At 41.2% G+C, this 14446-nt stretch overlaps 2 protein-coding genes across 3 annotated transcripts in view; both read right to left on the reverse strand.

Annotated features, from left to right (window-relative positions):
- Positions 1 to 9908, reverse strand: part of FBXL5 (F-box and leucine rich repeat protein 5) — a 50698-nt gene extending 40790 nt beyond the window's left edge. The window contains 2 exon segments of the mRNA XM_032633126.1: positions 18 to 233; positions 9675 to 9908. Coding sequence (XP_032489017.1) covers positions 18 to 233; positions 9675 to 9758 — 300 coding nt within the window. The 5' untranslated portion in view covers positions 9759 to 9908.
- Positions 9909 to 9975: 67 nt separating this feature from the next.
- Positions 9976 to 14446, reverse strand: part of LOC116754454 — a 40290-nt gene continuing 35819 nt past the window's right edge. Inside the window, exons 5-6 of one of the 2 annotated variants that reach the window (XM_032633130.1) lie at positions 10542 to 10589; positions 9976 to 10014 (exon numbers count right to left, since the gene is read on the reverse strand). In XM_032633130.1, the coding sequence (XP_032489021.1) occupies positions 9990 to 10014; positions 10542 to 10589 (73 nt within the window). In that variant the 3' untranslated portion in view covers positions 9976 to 9989. Of the gene's footprint in view, positions 10015 to 10100; positions 10590 to 14446 lie in introns of those variants that run through there. The other variant, XM_032633129.1, reaches the window with a different exon arrangement.

The raw sequence follows: 14446 nt of genomic DNA on the forward strand, positions 1-14446 counted from the left end.
CCATTTTTGCAACTCACCTTAACATTCTTCAGACCCTTTTCAAAGAGGCTAAGCATCTCAGAGAGTTTATTGTCAGAATGCACATTATAAATGGTCTGGCTGCGTTGTTGAAGCAAACCAATAATGTATTCGTTTTCAATCTGCTCATGCATTTTGAACTCCTTAAAAGTAGCATACAGAGACTGCAGAAGAGCACGGAAATCATTGTTGTTGGAAAAGTTGGTTTTAGAAAGCTGAATAAAAATTTAAAAAGAAAGGCATAATAAATACATGCAAATATGCACCAATAGGAAATACTCAAATGCATTCCTATTTAGTTTTGTACATATCAAAATACCTCCCTTATACTTTGTTAAAGTAGGAAAGGAAATCATAAAAAACAAGTTATAATGGTATAATAAAAAGTACCCCAGGACAGGAAGATGTTGGTTTGAATTCTGAAGGAAAGGATGTATGCACCAACAAAACAGTTTCTTTAAATAAAAGAGATTAAACCAGACTCCCTCGAAACCTAAAATTCCATTACTCTGTGCACATACTAAATACAGATACTCCATAAAGTTACATATAAACATTAAAAGAGCTGTGTTAGGATAATGTGATGCACCTTTTTCTTTGTTCAAATGTTCTTTATGCTATTATACTACTTTTACAATGTGAAAAATTCAAGAACTTTCTATTATAATTTGTTTAAAGTTTAATATCAAGATGAGTCTGATCTGTTCAGAAAACACTGACTGAGCTACCAGAACATTATTAGATAATTTTATAAGAACTAATTTTTTTTTTTGGGAAAACACTTAGCAGTTTATACAAGGATCACATACTTCCTAGAGTGGAAGCACTGCAATAGTACAATGTGAAAAACTTGTACATCAGGGCATGAGAAAGTAAATGCACTTGAAGGAAAGATAAAAATCAATGAAAATATAAAGAAATATATACACTGTCATTTTCTTTAATTCTACTATTCAACAAGAGAAAATGACTATTCGGATATAATTTTATTTTTTTACATTTAATGTCAAGTTAAATTCTCATGTTCAAAGCATATATATTATCGGGAAACTCGATTCAAGATGAAGTTCAAAGTAATATTCAAACCTTCTATTACCTCCACTGTCATATTAAATCTATCTTCTATTATGTCAATTCCAGTTTCAAAATTCATTTTAAAAGGAAAAATCTGATTAGGTTAAAAACAACAGACAGTAAATGGAGAAAAAGAAGCTACAAACACCATACTTCCTAGACTTGTTCTGTAAAGTCTGATCTAGTATTCCTAAAATGGAGAAGAGTCTAAGGTGTCTTAATTGCCTGCTCTGGGCAGGAACAGTCAGCTCATGACAAAGCATCAGAAAAGACAACAAACTCCTAAAGCAAGACTATTCCACTATATAATTTAACCAATGATCTACTGTAAAAGGCAGATGGATTGGGTATGAGTCATTTACAGAAAACCAGACCTAGACCCAGATTCTCTAGGATTAGGCTCCAGTCCTACCATTTATTTAGCTGTGTAACCCTGGGTAAGCTACTTTTCTCCTTCAATGTCTTAGTTTCTTCTTGGTGTTAAATGAGAATAATAAAACCGCCTGTACTTCATATGGTTGCTGTGAGGTTTAAATGAACTGGTGCTAAATAAGTATTAGCTAGCATTACTTTGAAAATTAATCATTCATTTTTATAAATTCATGGGGTTTTTTTACCATATTCAAATATTTAATGAGCAGTTACTATAAGCCAGGCACTGTTTCTGGTACTTGGGATACCTCAGTGAACAAAACAGACATCTCTGCCTTTACAGAGTTTACAATCTAGTGAAATAAGACAACAAACTGTAACCACAATAAATAAATTATCTATGGGTTGGCCAAAAAGTTTGTTCCAGTTTTTCCGTAAGATGTTATGGAAAAACCCAAACAAATTTTTTGGCCAACCCAATACAACAGGGGTTAGCAACTTTTCCTGTAAAGGGTCAGATATATTAAGTTTTTTGTGTGTGAGGTATACTGTCTGTAGCAACTATTTAATTCAGTTGTTGTAGCACAAAAGTAGTCATATGAATGACTGTGGCCGTATTCCAATAAATTTTATTTGCAGACACTAAAATTTAAATTTTATGTAACTTTCACATGTCATAAAATATTATTCTTTTTACTTTTTCCAACTACTTAAAAATGTAAAAACCATTCTTAGCTCCTGAGCCATACAAAAATAACAGACAGGATGGATTTGGTTAAACCAAGGTTGTAGATTTTATCCTAAGAAATGCCACACAAAATCACAACAAAATCCACTAGGGCTAATCTCAGCAAATTCTATCGTGTGCCATTATATTAAAAAAAAAAGTTAAAAATAAGTCAGTAGAAATAAGAGGTAAATTAAGCATTAATAATGGCTATAAAATTTTTTAAAAACAAAAAGGATGGCAAAAAACTAAATAATGTCCTCACGTGAGTTATGGAAAATAACATCGTAAAACACATCCAGGAAGTTTTGCATACAGTCTCACTGGACTATTAGAAAATCCTTCGGATTTAATAACAAGCTAAGGTAAAGACCAGGTTCATGCTACAGACTGAGAACCAAATTAGACAAAAGGACTCTCCATTATGCATAGAGTTAATCCCGCAGAGTGGTTAAAAGTGCTGACTCTGGAGCCAGACTGCTTAGGCGTGAATCCATCTCTGCCATCAAGTCACTAAGTTGCTACGTACCTCACTCAATTTCTTCATCTGTAAAATAAGGCTAATAATATTAACTACCTAATAGGGTTCTTGTGATGATTTAATAAGTTAATATATTTAAAGAACACAGAATATAACATATATAAGCCTACTTAGTAGGTTTTTCTGTTATTCCTATATTTAACCCAAACAAAACTATCATTAGAAGTCCTTATCCTACCCAAGTCAGTTTTTCTCCACTTGAAAAGAGCAACTGTTTTTAATCTGGTACCTAAAGTCAGTAAATTTAGCAGTGAAAAGAATAACCTGAGCATATACAGTTTAACTTTTAAAAAATTTGTGTACATGAATCATTTTTTTAAATTGTTTACCTCTAGAAAGTTACTCAATCATAGAGACTTGATTGAGAAAAAAAAATAAACCTAGACCCTAATAATATCTGGGACATACTGAGGCCTAGAGCGTGCTAGGTACTATACTAAATATTTTTAGATATTGTTTAATTCTTAACAACAATCCTAGGAAGTAGATGTTATAATTCCCATTTTATAGGTGAAAACCCTGAAGCTCAGAGAAAATAACTTACCCAAAATCATACAACTGGTAGACAACAAAACAGAGGTCAACTCTCTATGACTATAAAACCTACTTACCTTCCACAAGATGCAATGTTAGTCCTAATCATAAAGCTATCTCTTCAGAGCCAACAGAGTAAATTGTCAGAAAGAATGCTTGCTCTAAAATATTAGTTCTCTCCAGGGGTTCGATTTTGCCCCCCAGGAACTAATGGACAAGGTTTAGAGACTGCAGAAGCACTACTGCCATCTTAGCGGGTAAATGGCAGGGACGGACTAAACATTCTACAAAGCCCGGGACAGCAGCCCCTATAACAAAGAACCGTCTGGCCCAAAATGTCAACAGTGCTGCAGTTGAGAAATGCTGCCCCAAAGAAGTGTTTTTTCAAACATGTTTAACCATGACCTTTAGTATGAAATACAGCACAATCCAGACACACACATCACAAACACTTCAAACAAATTTCAGGAAACAATATTTCCCTCCCTAATTTGTAATGCACTCTATCATTTACTTTTCCATTTTTTTTTTTTGCTGCACCACATGGCTTGTGGGATCTTAGTTCCCTGACCAGGGATCGAACCCAGGTCCACGGCAGTGAAAGCCCGTGTCTTAACCACTGGACCACCAGGGAAGTCCCCTCATTTTTTAAATGTTATTTCTGACCCACAAAATCGATTCCACGACCCACTAATGGGTCACAGAACACACTTTGAAAAACACTGTTCTACAGTAAGATTATAAAAGTTCCCAAGTGACCTATAAGCATGTATCGTCTGATGCCTAGCAGATTCAACAAGGAACCTACATAGAACAGGATACACATAATCAACAAATAGTAACAATCAGTAACATGGTATCTCCCATATTTTAAAAGAATTTATAACTGACTTTCTGGGACTTCACTGGTGGCGCAGTGATTAGGAACCCGCCTGCCAATGCAGGGGACACCGGTTCGAGCTCTGGTCCGGGAAGATCCCACATGCGGTGGAGCAACTGAGCCTGTGCACCACAACTACTGAGCCTGCGCTCTAGAGCCCTTGCCCCGCAACAAGAGAAGCCACCACTCGCCGCAACTAGAGAAAGCCCGCGCGCAGCAATGAAGACCCAACACAGCCAAAAATAAATAAATAAATTTATAAAGAAAGAAAAGAGTATCATGTAAACAATTTTTAAAAAACTGATTTTCTGCCTCAGACATTCTACAACTTAAAATCATACTTACAGCCTGGCTTCAAACTGATTTGAAGCTGTGTGCCACTTAAAGACTAGATATTAAGTTCAGAAGCAGATATGAAAAACAGCATAACAAAAACTCAAATACTATTACCCCAAATAAGTTTTTACTTTTTCTCTCCTCGGCCAGACAATGCTTTCATTTAAGCGAGGTTGATTTACACTCAGTGAAGAAACCTTAATAACTATCTGCTCAAACTAACTTACAGATAGAAAAACCTATGATCCACAGGTGAAATGTTCTGCATAAAATCATATAGCTAGTAGCAAATAGCAGAACCAGTAAGGTAATGCAAAAAACATGGGCTTCAGAAAGGAAACAAATTCTAAACGTTAAAAATTCGGGCTCCCCTAATTACTAGTTGAGTGAGTTGGGTAAGTTACTTAACCACTAAGTCTGTTTCCTCATCTTTAAATAAGGGATAACACTTGTCTCACAGGGCTCTTGTGAGGATTAAAAGTAAGTAAGCATGTAGTAAGAACTCATTAAATTCCCTTTTCCCTCCTCTCCTTAGCTCTCAATTCAAAACGTATTCTCTCCAATAACCCAATGCCAGTCAATAACAGTTTTTATAGGTATGCATAGGAACAGAAAATCGAGGAAAACTAAATGAATTCTTCATAAAGCTATACTCATTCAATTTTTAAAAAATAATCTATTCAAATTATTCTGAGCTTATTTTCTCCCTATGGCTTTGCTCATTAAATGTCCTATCTTTGTAAAATGATAAAGTAGATGGCACTTCAGGTAATATCCTTACCTGAAAAACCTGGGCACTCCATAAAGCCTCCACCACTTGAATTTTTTATAGCTGGTTTATTGTACAGTCTGGAAAGCTCTGTACTATGCACATCTTTACAACCATCATCTACCTTGTTCTCAGAAATCAGTTCAAAGAGACTGTAAGCCCACTCCTGACACTTTAATGTAGAGCTGACCAAATACCTCCCTTTGCTCCCACTAACTGGCATTTGGATTTCCATCCTAGCACAAATGTGTGACTGTAATCTCCTAAAGAATAGGAACTACATCTCGCATGGCCAATACAAGCTACTACAGGGCCAAGTGACAGTAGAAACTCCATGCCCACTGGCAGAATTAATGTTGTCAAGTTTTGAGAATTAGAGGAAAAACTGAGGAATTGGAATAAACTGGAAAAAAGGATGTGATCCAATGTAAATATTGCCTAAAATCATCCTAATTTGGAAGGTCAGTGAATTAGCGAAAGATTTCATAATAGACTGTCACCAGAAAATTTTTTTAGAAACTCTGGTTTTATACGAAGAAAATTAAACTAGGAATCATGATCCTGACTTGGGTTTCCATCTGGATCTATCACTAACTGCTTATGTAAGCTCGGTCTAACTAATCTAGCCCTACAAATCCCCAGCTATAAAACAGAAATATCTCCGCCTTTACGTACCTAAAAGGACTGCTGTCTGGATAACAACAGTGAAAAATCTTTCTAAACCTTTTATAAATGTAAAAGGAAACCCATGAGCGAAGTATTAAATTAGATATAATACAGCAATATTTAAAATGGCCCACAACTTCATGGGCTTCCCTGGTGGCGCAGTGGTTGAGAATCTGCCTGCTAATGCAGGGGATACGGGTTCAAGCCCTGTTCTGGAAGGATCCCACATGCCGCGGAGCAACTAAGCCCGTGAGCCACAACTACTGAGCCTGCGCGTCTGGAGCCTGTGCTCCGCAACAAGAGAGGCCGCGATAGTGAGAGGCCCGCGCACTGCGATGAAGAGTGGCCCCCGCTTGCCACAACTAGAGAAAGCCCTCGCACAGAAACGAAGACCCAACACAGCAAAAATTAATTAATTAATTAATAAACTCCTACTCCCAACATCTTCTTAAAAAAAAATGGCCCACAACTTCAGAATTATTCTAAATAAACTAGTCTAAGCACGTAAACAATTGTTGTTGCTAATAAATAAATGGATGCTTCTAAAATATATTGTACTTGAAAAGTCAATATTCAAAATAAAACTGACTTTATAATTACTGGGCATTCAGAGTCAACATATAGAATATGATGAAATAACATATTTTGTATCTTTTTCGTTTAAGTGCAAAAGCTAGTTCTCATTTTGTAAAGTTTTACTATATGCTGTTTGGGCTGGATACCCGTGGTCTGTACAGGCAAAACATGGTAAAGGCAATAGTTGAGGGCTTCCCTGGTGGTGCAGTGGTTAAGAATCCGCCTGCCAATGCAGGGGACACGGGTTCAAGCCCTGGTCCAGGAAGATCCCACATGCAGTGGAGCAACTAAGCCCATGCACCACAACTACTGAGCCTGCGCTCTAGAGCCTGCAAGCCACAACTACTGAGCCCGCATGCCACAACTATTGAAGCCCACATGCCTAGAGCCCGTGCTCCACAACGAGAGAAGCCACTGCAATGAGAAGCCTGCGCACCACAACTAAGAGTAGCCCCTGCTCGCGGCAACTAGAGAAAGCCCGCGTGCATCAATGAAGACCCAACGCAGCCAAAAATAAATAAAATAAAAATAAAATAATTTTTTAAAAAAGTTGAGATGCCAAATTAATAAAAACATATACTCCTTTAAGACAATTTAGCCATTATAAAATACATTTTTCCCCTTTAGCTCCCAAAGGGCATCCTAGGAGAGATTCCAATTAACTATCAGTATCAAGAAGGAATCCGGATGTGTAATTCCTACGCAGTTTTATTTTTTCCCTTAAATCACCTTGGTCTCTGATCCACAGTTCAGAAAATTGGAATTTTTAATCTTCCTGATGAATTTATACAACAATCTCATTAACTACATCTAATTAACTCAAAATTAGTGATAATTTTAATTTCTGCTATGTCAAATTGAAAATGCTTTCCTAGTTATTTCAAAAGGGGACATTTAACTACCAAAAAGAATCTTATTTGACTCAAATATTGTTTTTAAAAAGGGGACTGTATTTTCAAAATTTGTTCTAACGTTCTCAATCACCAGGTAATGACACACAACATTAGTGACTGACTTCTTCAATTTTTTAAATACGCTGGTTAGTCTAGCACGTAGCTAAAGTTGTGATTCTTACCAATTTGGGGAGGGTCACAATCATTTGGAAACCTGATGAAAGCCACAAACCTCCTAGAAAAATGTACACATGCACCAAAATTTCCATAACAATTTCAGGTGGTCCTGGACCACCTCTCCCCAATCTAGAGAGAAGACCTCAAATTCTATTACTCCTCATTAACTTTCCCTTTTTGGTTTTGAGAAAGTAAAAAAACCTCCCCATTTTTTTCTTTCCTGCAATTAAAGGATACCATCAGAATAACTAAGTTCAAAAGCCAGAGCAGGTAAAAACACTACAGTAAGCTAACTCAAAAATCTAGTGGTGGCACAGTGGTTAGGAATCTGCCCACCAATGCAGGGTACACAGGTTCGAGCCCTGGTCAGGGAGGATCCCACATGTCGCGGAGCAGCTGGGTCCATGCACCACAACTACTGAGCCTGCACTCTAGAGCCCGCGAGCCACAACTACTGAGCCCACATGCTACAACTACTGAAGGCCGCGCGCCTAGAGCCCATGCTCCCCGACAAGAAGCCACCGCAATGAGAAGCCCAGCCGCTGCAACAAAGAGCAGCCCCCGCTTGCGGCAACCAGAGAAAGCCCGCGTGCAGCAAAAAGACCCAGTGCAGCCAAAACTAAATAAATTAAACAAATATATATTTTTTTTAATTCCAGAGTTACACAGCTTAACTAACGGCTTACCCATTCATTATGTTTTTCCTGGAAAGGTGTTTTCACCCTTGGCTTCACAGTGGACTCACCTGGAGAGCTTTAAATTATACTTGATACCTGGGTCCCAGCCTCAGAGATGCTGATTTTAGTGACTTGAGCATCAGCATTTTTAACAGCTTTAGGGTGATTCTACTGAGCAAACAAGGTTGAGAAACACTGTCCTAGACTGCCGTGGTATTTAAACCTGTATCTGAATCGGGTATTGTTAATTTTCAAAATGGAGGGAGGGAAAAGATGGTTGTGGATGCTTTTTAAGTGTGGCCTGGCACTGAACACGGGGCATCCTCCAACCACCTCATGGGCTATAAGAACACCTCTTTTCTCTCAACAGCGGTTCTGCTTAGTGCTATGTAATTTCTGAAAGTTCATCAAAGTTGATATCCATGCTTAAGCAATAGGTCTTTAAATGCTTTTTGTTTGGTTCATTTCTACATGAAGCAGGATTGCCTGAAGTTCTCAGAATATCCGTATGTGGACTCTACCCAACATAAATTTTTGACAAAAATGTGGACTCAAAAAGCATGAGCAAACAGCCCTGAACTATCTCCACAAAAGTGCTTTTTCAGCTTATGCTGCACCAATTAAGAGTGCAAAAAGGTTCTCGCAGTTAAATCAACTTGTTCCGAAGCCCTTTTATTCGAGCCCACGTAAAGAATTCCAACAGAGAATAGCTGTCTTGTAACAAAATCGACATCTAGTAAACGCTCCGGACAATAAAAGTTGCAAGGAAAAAGACCACAAAAGAAGAGTGAAGGTTCTCTGGTTCGTAAGCCACGAAACCTGAGTTTTCTCCCAAATCAAACCAGAGAAAAGCTGGGGCGTAAAATGAGCAGGGAGGAGTTGGGAGAAGGTGCTCGTTGGGCCAGAAAGCGGGCCAGAGGTTCATAAGAATGGATGGGTGTTCGTAAGGAGAATCGGGGAGGCCCAACACAGGCCGGGGGTAGGGCTGGGGGCAGTATTGATGGGGGAGGTGGCGGACAACTACAGAAACAGCCTGCGCCAGAGGGAGAGGAGGCCACCGCAGGTAGCCGGCCAGGGGTCCCCAGAGATCGGTAGGGGCGCAGGGGCCCCTCTCCCTCAGGGGGCAGGGGCGGGAGGCCCGGCGCGGCCGCGGGGAGCCCGCCCCGAGGGCGGCGGGTGGCCAGGCCCTCGGCCGGGAAGGGGCCGCGCCGCGAGCTCCGAGGGCACGTCCGAGGCCGCCAGCCGGGCGGGGCGTGGGCTCCCCGCGGAAGGTGCGGGTCAGCGAGCACGGCGCTGACAGCTGCGCAGGCTACAATTCGCCCGGCGCGGCCCCCAGGGGCTGAGGGCGCCGCGCAGGCCCGGCCGCCCAGGGATCCGGCCCGCTCCTCCCCTCCGCCCGCGCCGCCCAGAGCCAGAGGCCCCGCACACCGTTACCTTGTCGCAGTAGAGCCCCACCAGCTGCTTCATCCGCCAGTGTGGGGCGGTGAAGACGTCCACTTCTTCGGGGAAGGGCGCCATCGCCACCGCCTCAGCCTCCGCCTCAGCAGGCGCGGCCGCCGCCTCTCCATAGACACCCTCGCCGCGGGGCAGAGGCGGCGCCCCCCCCTGCGCATGCGCCCGCCCCGTCGGAGCGCGCGCCCGGGCTGCCGGGCCGGCCGGGACGCGGGGGCGCGCGGGTCGCCGCCATGCGGTCCCTACGGCACCACGTGACCAGGCGCGCGGCGGAGGCTCGCGTTTTCACCTCCCCGCTCAACTCACGTTGCTCGTCCTCCTTCTGCGCCAGAAAAAGAAACCAAGTCGTTTTCCTGTTTGTCTGTTATGTTTCGCAACAGAAAACACATGATCTGAGAGGAGGGGGTGTCGTTTTAGGGTGCTGTCAGCGCCTTTTGCCGCTATGCCTACCAGGTCTTGAGGCCGAGGCAACCGAGTACAATGGCCGCGGTCGGCCCGACCGCCCGGTCGACTGCGCTGTGCGCGCCCCGGCCCTCCTGAGCCGCCCTTCGCCTCCCTGCCCATGCCGATGCCGGCCCGGCCGCCTGCCCGCTGGTCAGAGGTCCCAGCGATTGGGGGAACCAGGACTGGGGGCTCCCAAAACTTGCGCCCCATGAGGAAAACGGGGACGTGGGACAGGACCGGACAATGGCGGCCCGTGGGCTCGGGGCGGGCTTGGAGCCTGGGTCTGGAGGCTGGGCTGGGATCACGCATCTCCTCCGGGGCGGGCGAAAGGGACGGGCCGCGTGGAATTCTGGAGACTCCAAGGAGGGAAAATGTCTCCTGGGGATCAAGGAGGTAGGAATGCACCTCAAGCACAGGGACGCCAGGTCAGGGATGTCAGCAAGGCCTTCGGTGCTGGGCAGGAGGGTAAATAATGAGAGAAAGTTAGTGCGGAAAGGAAGTTCGAGACACATCCCTCCATTTTAACCCGAGGCTCAGGGAGAAAGGAGACAAACCAGGTCACTGCCAAGAAAAAGGTCAGTCTGGCTCTTCCCGACAGGTCACCTCATCCCGGCCCCAGCCCTCCAGGAGACCTAGGAAGACCCTATTACGGGCTTCGCTCATCCAGATCAACCCTGGACTGGCTGGCTGGAGGATTAATAGACACAGAGAAATGGGAGAAAACAGGGAAGGCTGAGAACCTGGGAAGGGTTATGTTATTTGCTTAATGACAATAAACTCCAGGAGAGCAAGAATCGGATGTTCTGTTCACCCCTTGTATCTGTATTGTCTATCACAGTTCCAGGACAATATAAGGGCTTGATAAATATTCAATAAATGATGGAGTAGAAGGCTGTAAGAAAGAACTTTGCAGAAGAATGCATTTGTTTGTCTCTAATCTTACTATGTGCATTTATTGAGAGGCAATATGAGCAGTGTTTAAAAGCACAGATTGGAGATGAAGTTGGATTCCTCGTTTGCCATATACTACATGTATGACCTTGAGCAAGCTACCGTGACTTCTCTGTGCCTCAGTTTCCTCGTATATAAAATGGGGTTAATACAGCCATGAACTCAGTGCTTGTGCCTGCCTCAAATTCAAATGTTGAAACCCTACCCCTCATGTGTTATTAGGAGGTGGACCTTTGGGAGATAATAGGATTAGATGACGTCATGAAGGTAAAACCCTAATAAAGAGTCCCCTAGAGAGCTTGCTTCCCTTCTCTGCTCTTCCCCAGGTGAGAACACAGGGAGAAATCAGCAGTCTGGCCCTCACCATGTTGACACCCTGATCTTGGACTTCCAACCTCTAGGACCAGGACAAATTTCAGCTGTTTATAAGCCACCCAATCTATGGTATTTTTTTATAACAGTCTGAGCTGACTAAGACAAATACCTACCTCATAGGATTGTTATGAGAATTAAGAGAGTTCATACATTTGAATTGTTTATAATAGTACCTAGCACATAGTAAGTACTGTCTGTAAGCTATCATTATTAAATAAAACAAATGTGAGGTAGTACTGTAGGAAACTAAGTATTGAAGGCATTCTGGTAATTACCTAGCATCCCACAAATTAGCGAGTAATCCGGACATATAAATCTAGGTCCAATAACACCGTCCCAGGCACCCTGTTAGTTGTGTGGGATACAGAGATGACGGTTTATACAGAGTCTGTCCTAGAAACAGGAATAGCACCTAAGTAATAGAATATAGATAAGGTCCTTGATATCTCTCTCATTTTCTCCCATCCTCTCCCCTTCTCCTTTCTTTTAAAACTCTACTCATTCACTATGGTTTTGCCTCTATATTTTTTAATACCCCCCAGAAGACATTTTCTTATTTTCCATCTATTTCTTTACTTTATTCTAATCTGTCACTCTAGCTATCTTGGAATGTAGACCCAGACCTCAGGTCAACCAGTCATATAGAGCAATGAGCTCCATGAGAATATGCACATAGTTTTATCCTCAGCACTTAGAACAATGCCTATCTTACATACCCTTAGTACTCAATAGTTGAATAAAGAAAGAAGGAATGAGGGAAGTTCATGGCATTCTGTAATTTCCTCATTTTAACTAGCTTTTAATACACCATGTTTTATTTCCCAATACCTGTTTGTGTCTGTTGTTCACCAGTGTACCCCTAGAACCAAGCACATTAAATATGTGTTTAACAACAAAAAAGTCCATCCACCCACAGTTTCACTGTAACCTAGAATTTGAAGCTGTGTAGTTAGCTAAACTACAGCCACGTTGGACTGGCCATTTCAGGGAATTTAAGATGACAAAATGAAAGAAATAAAGTAATATAAAAAAATAAGTCCTGTGGGTCATTCTTCCCTTCAGAAGAAGTTATTAATATTTGCTCCATATGCTGAGTAAGATAATAATCACCTGATATATCCAGAATAAATGATTGATTTACATTAAACTTTCGCCCCAAAAAAGAAGACATTGATCAGTGTAGTATCGTTTTTATGGATTCCTACAACTACATCAGATCACGAACTGTTATTAAGGCTAAGGTTGTCGGTTTAATCATGCCTTTATGATTTCTTCTGGTAAATGAAAGCGAAGGAATTCTAATAGACCATCTAGCTGTGGGTAACAAGGAAACTAGATAAGGCATATGAACAGAGCAGTGAAATTCCAAAGTGTATAGTGCCTGGTGGATCGGTAATTTGTTCTTTCCTTCTCTCATTCTCTCTGAAAACAGCATGCTACAGGGGAAGAAAATGCCAAATCACTACCTGTTGGCCTAAATGTATGATGACATGAGGCCTCTTCACTGGTATTTTCCAACCCTGGTTTTGAGGGCCCTGGAGAGGGTTACTGGTCAGGGAAAGTCAGTTCTAAGGCATTTATGTTTAACTCCATTTAGCTGAGTATGTGACACAGCACTTTACCCTGCAGCGGGTTACTTGTGAAAGCAAGCAATGAAAAGTTGTTGCTATCCCCAACAGCTGGAATCCCAGTCCTAACTCAGTACCAGAGTTGATGCTTACTGTCAGTCAAATTAGCCAATCAACAATTGCTGCAGGTTGATTTAGGAGTAAAGCTCTTAGCAGGGATGATGGCATTATTAAAAGAAAAGATAGCCACTGAGTTGGAATGTGAGGCCAGATGCTACGGTTTGTTTTGGTTTTTGGGGTTTTTTTTTTTTCATTTTCCTTTCAGATACTTTATATGCACATGGACCTCAGAAAATGAAATATACATAAGCCTGCATTTTGCCCCAAACTTTTACTTTCTTTCTTTAAACTTGAGTAGTGAATTCTATTTCCCCATTGGTTTTCACTATATACAGATGAGTGCCTGTGTGTATTCGTTTGCTGGGGCTGTCATAACAAAATATCACAGACTTAAACAACAGAAATTTCTCCTCTTGCAGTTCTGGAAGTCCAACACTGAGGTGTTAGCAGGTTTGATTTCTTCTAAGTCCTCTCTCCTTGGCTTACAAATGGCCACCTTCTCACAGTGTCCTCACATGGCCTTTGCTCTGTGCTTGTGTATGTCTGGTGTCTATGTCCTAATCTCCTTCTCAAATAAGGACACCAGGAAGATTGCATTAGGGCCCACCCTAACCACTTCATTTTAACTTAATCACATCTTTAAAGGCCCTGTCTCCAAATACAGTCACGTTCTGACATACTGAGGATTAGGGCTTCAACATATGAATTTGGGAGGAACACAATTCAGCCCATAACACTATGGAAAGAAAAGCTTGTCACAAAAGATATAATAAAATCTTTTGCACAATGACAAAAATAATTGGAAACAACTAGCTATCAACTGGATATTAGATAAATTATAGTACATTCATTCAATGGACAAATAGGCATCTGTTAAAAAGTATAAGGTAGATCTATATTTGCCGATATGGAATGAAACCAAGACGTTCTAAGTTAAGAAGAAAAACAATGTAGAGAACACTTTGTTAAATATGTTCTCTTTTGTGTTTTAAAAAAAAAAGTATAGTATGTGTTTCTAGGATAAGACAGCAGAAATTTGTGAGCAGGGCTTCTAGGATGGGAAACAGTTAAATGCCTTTTAAATACATACCCTTTGATACAGTTTTAATATTCTACTGTGTTCACCTATTATTCTTACAGTTATAAAAATTTGTTAATAATAATGCATTTTAAAAGACTTTTAAGTCTTTAAAAATACTAAAATGTTCGATTATATATAATCAGCAGCAGCCGGGCTAATTGCAGGTAGAGCCATTTTATGTTTATCCCAAAATTGTATCTAATCTGCTCTGCCTC

The sequence above is a fragment of the Phocoena sinus genome, chromosome 5 (assembly GCF_008692025.1).
Source record: "Phocoena sinus isolate mPhoSin1 chromosome 5, mPhoSin1.pri, whole genome shotgun sequence".
NCBI lineage: Eukaryota > Metazoa > Chordata > Mammalia > Artiodactyla > Phocoenidae > Phocoena > Phocoena sinus.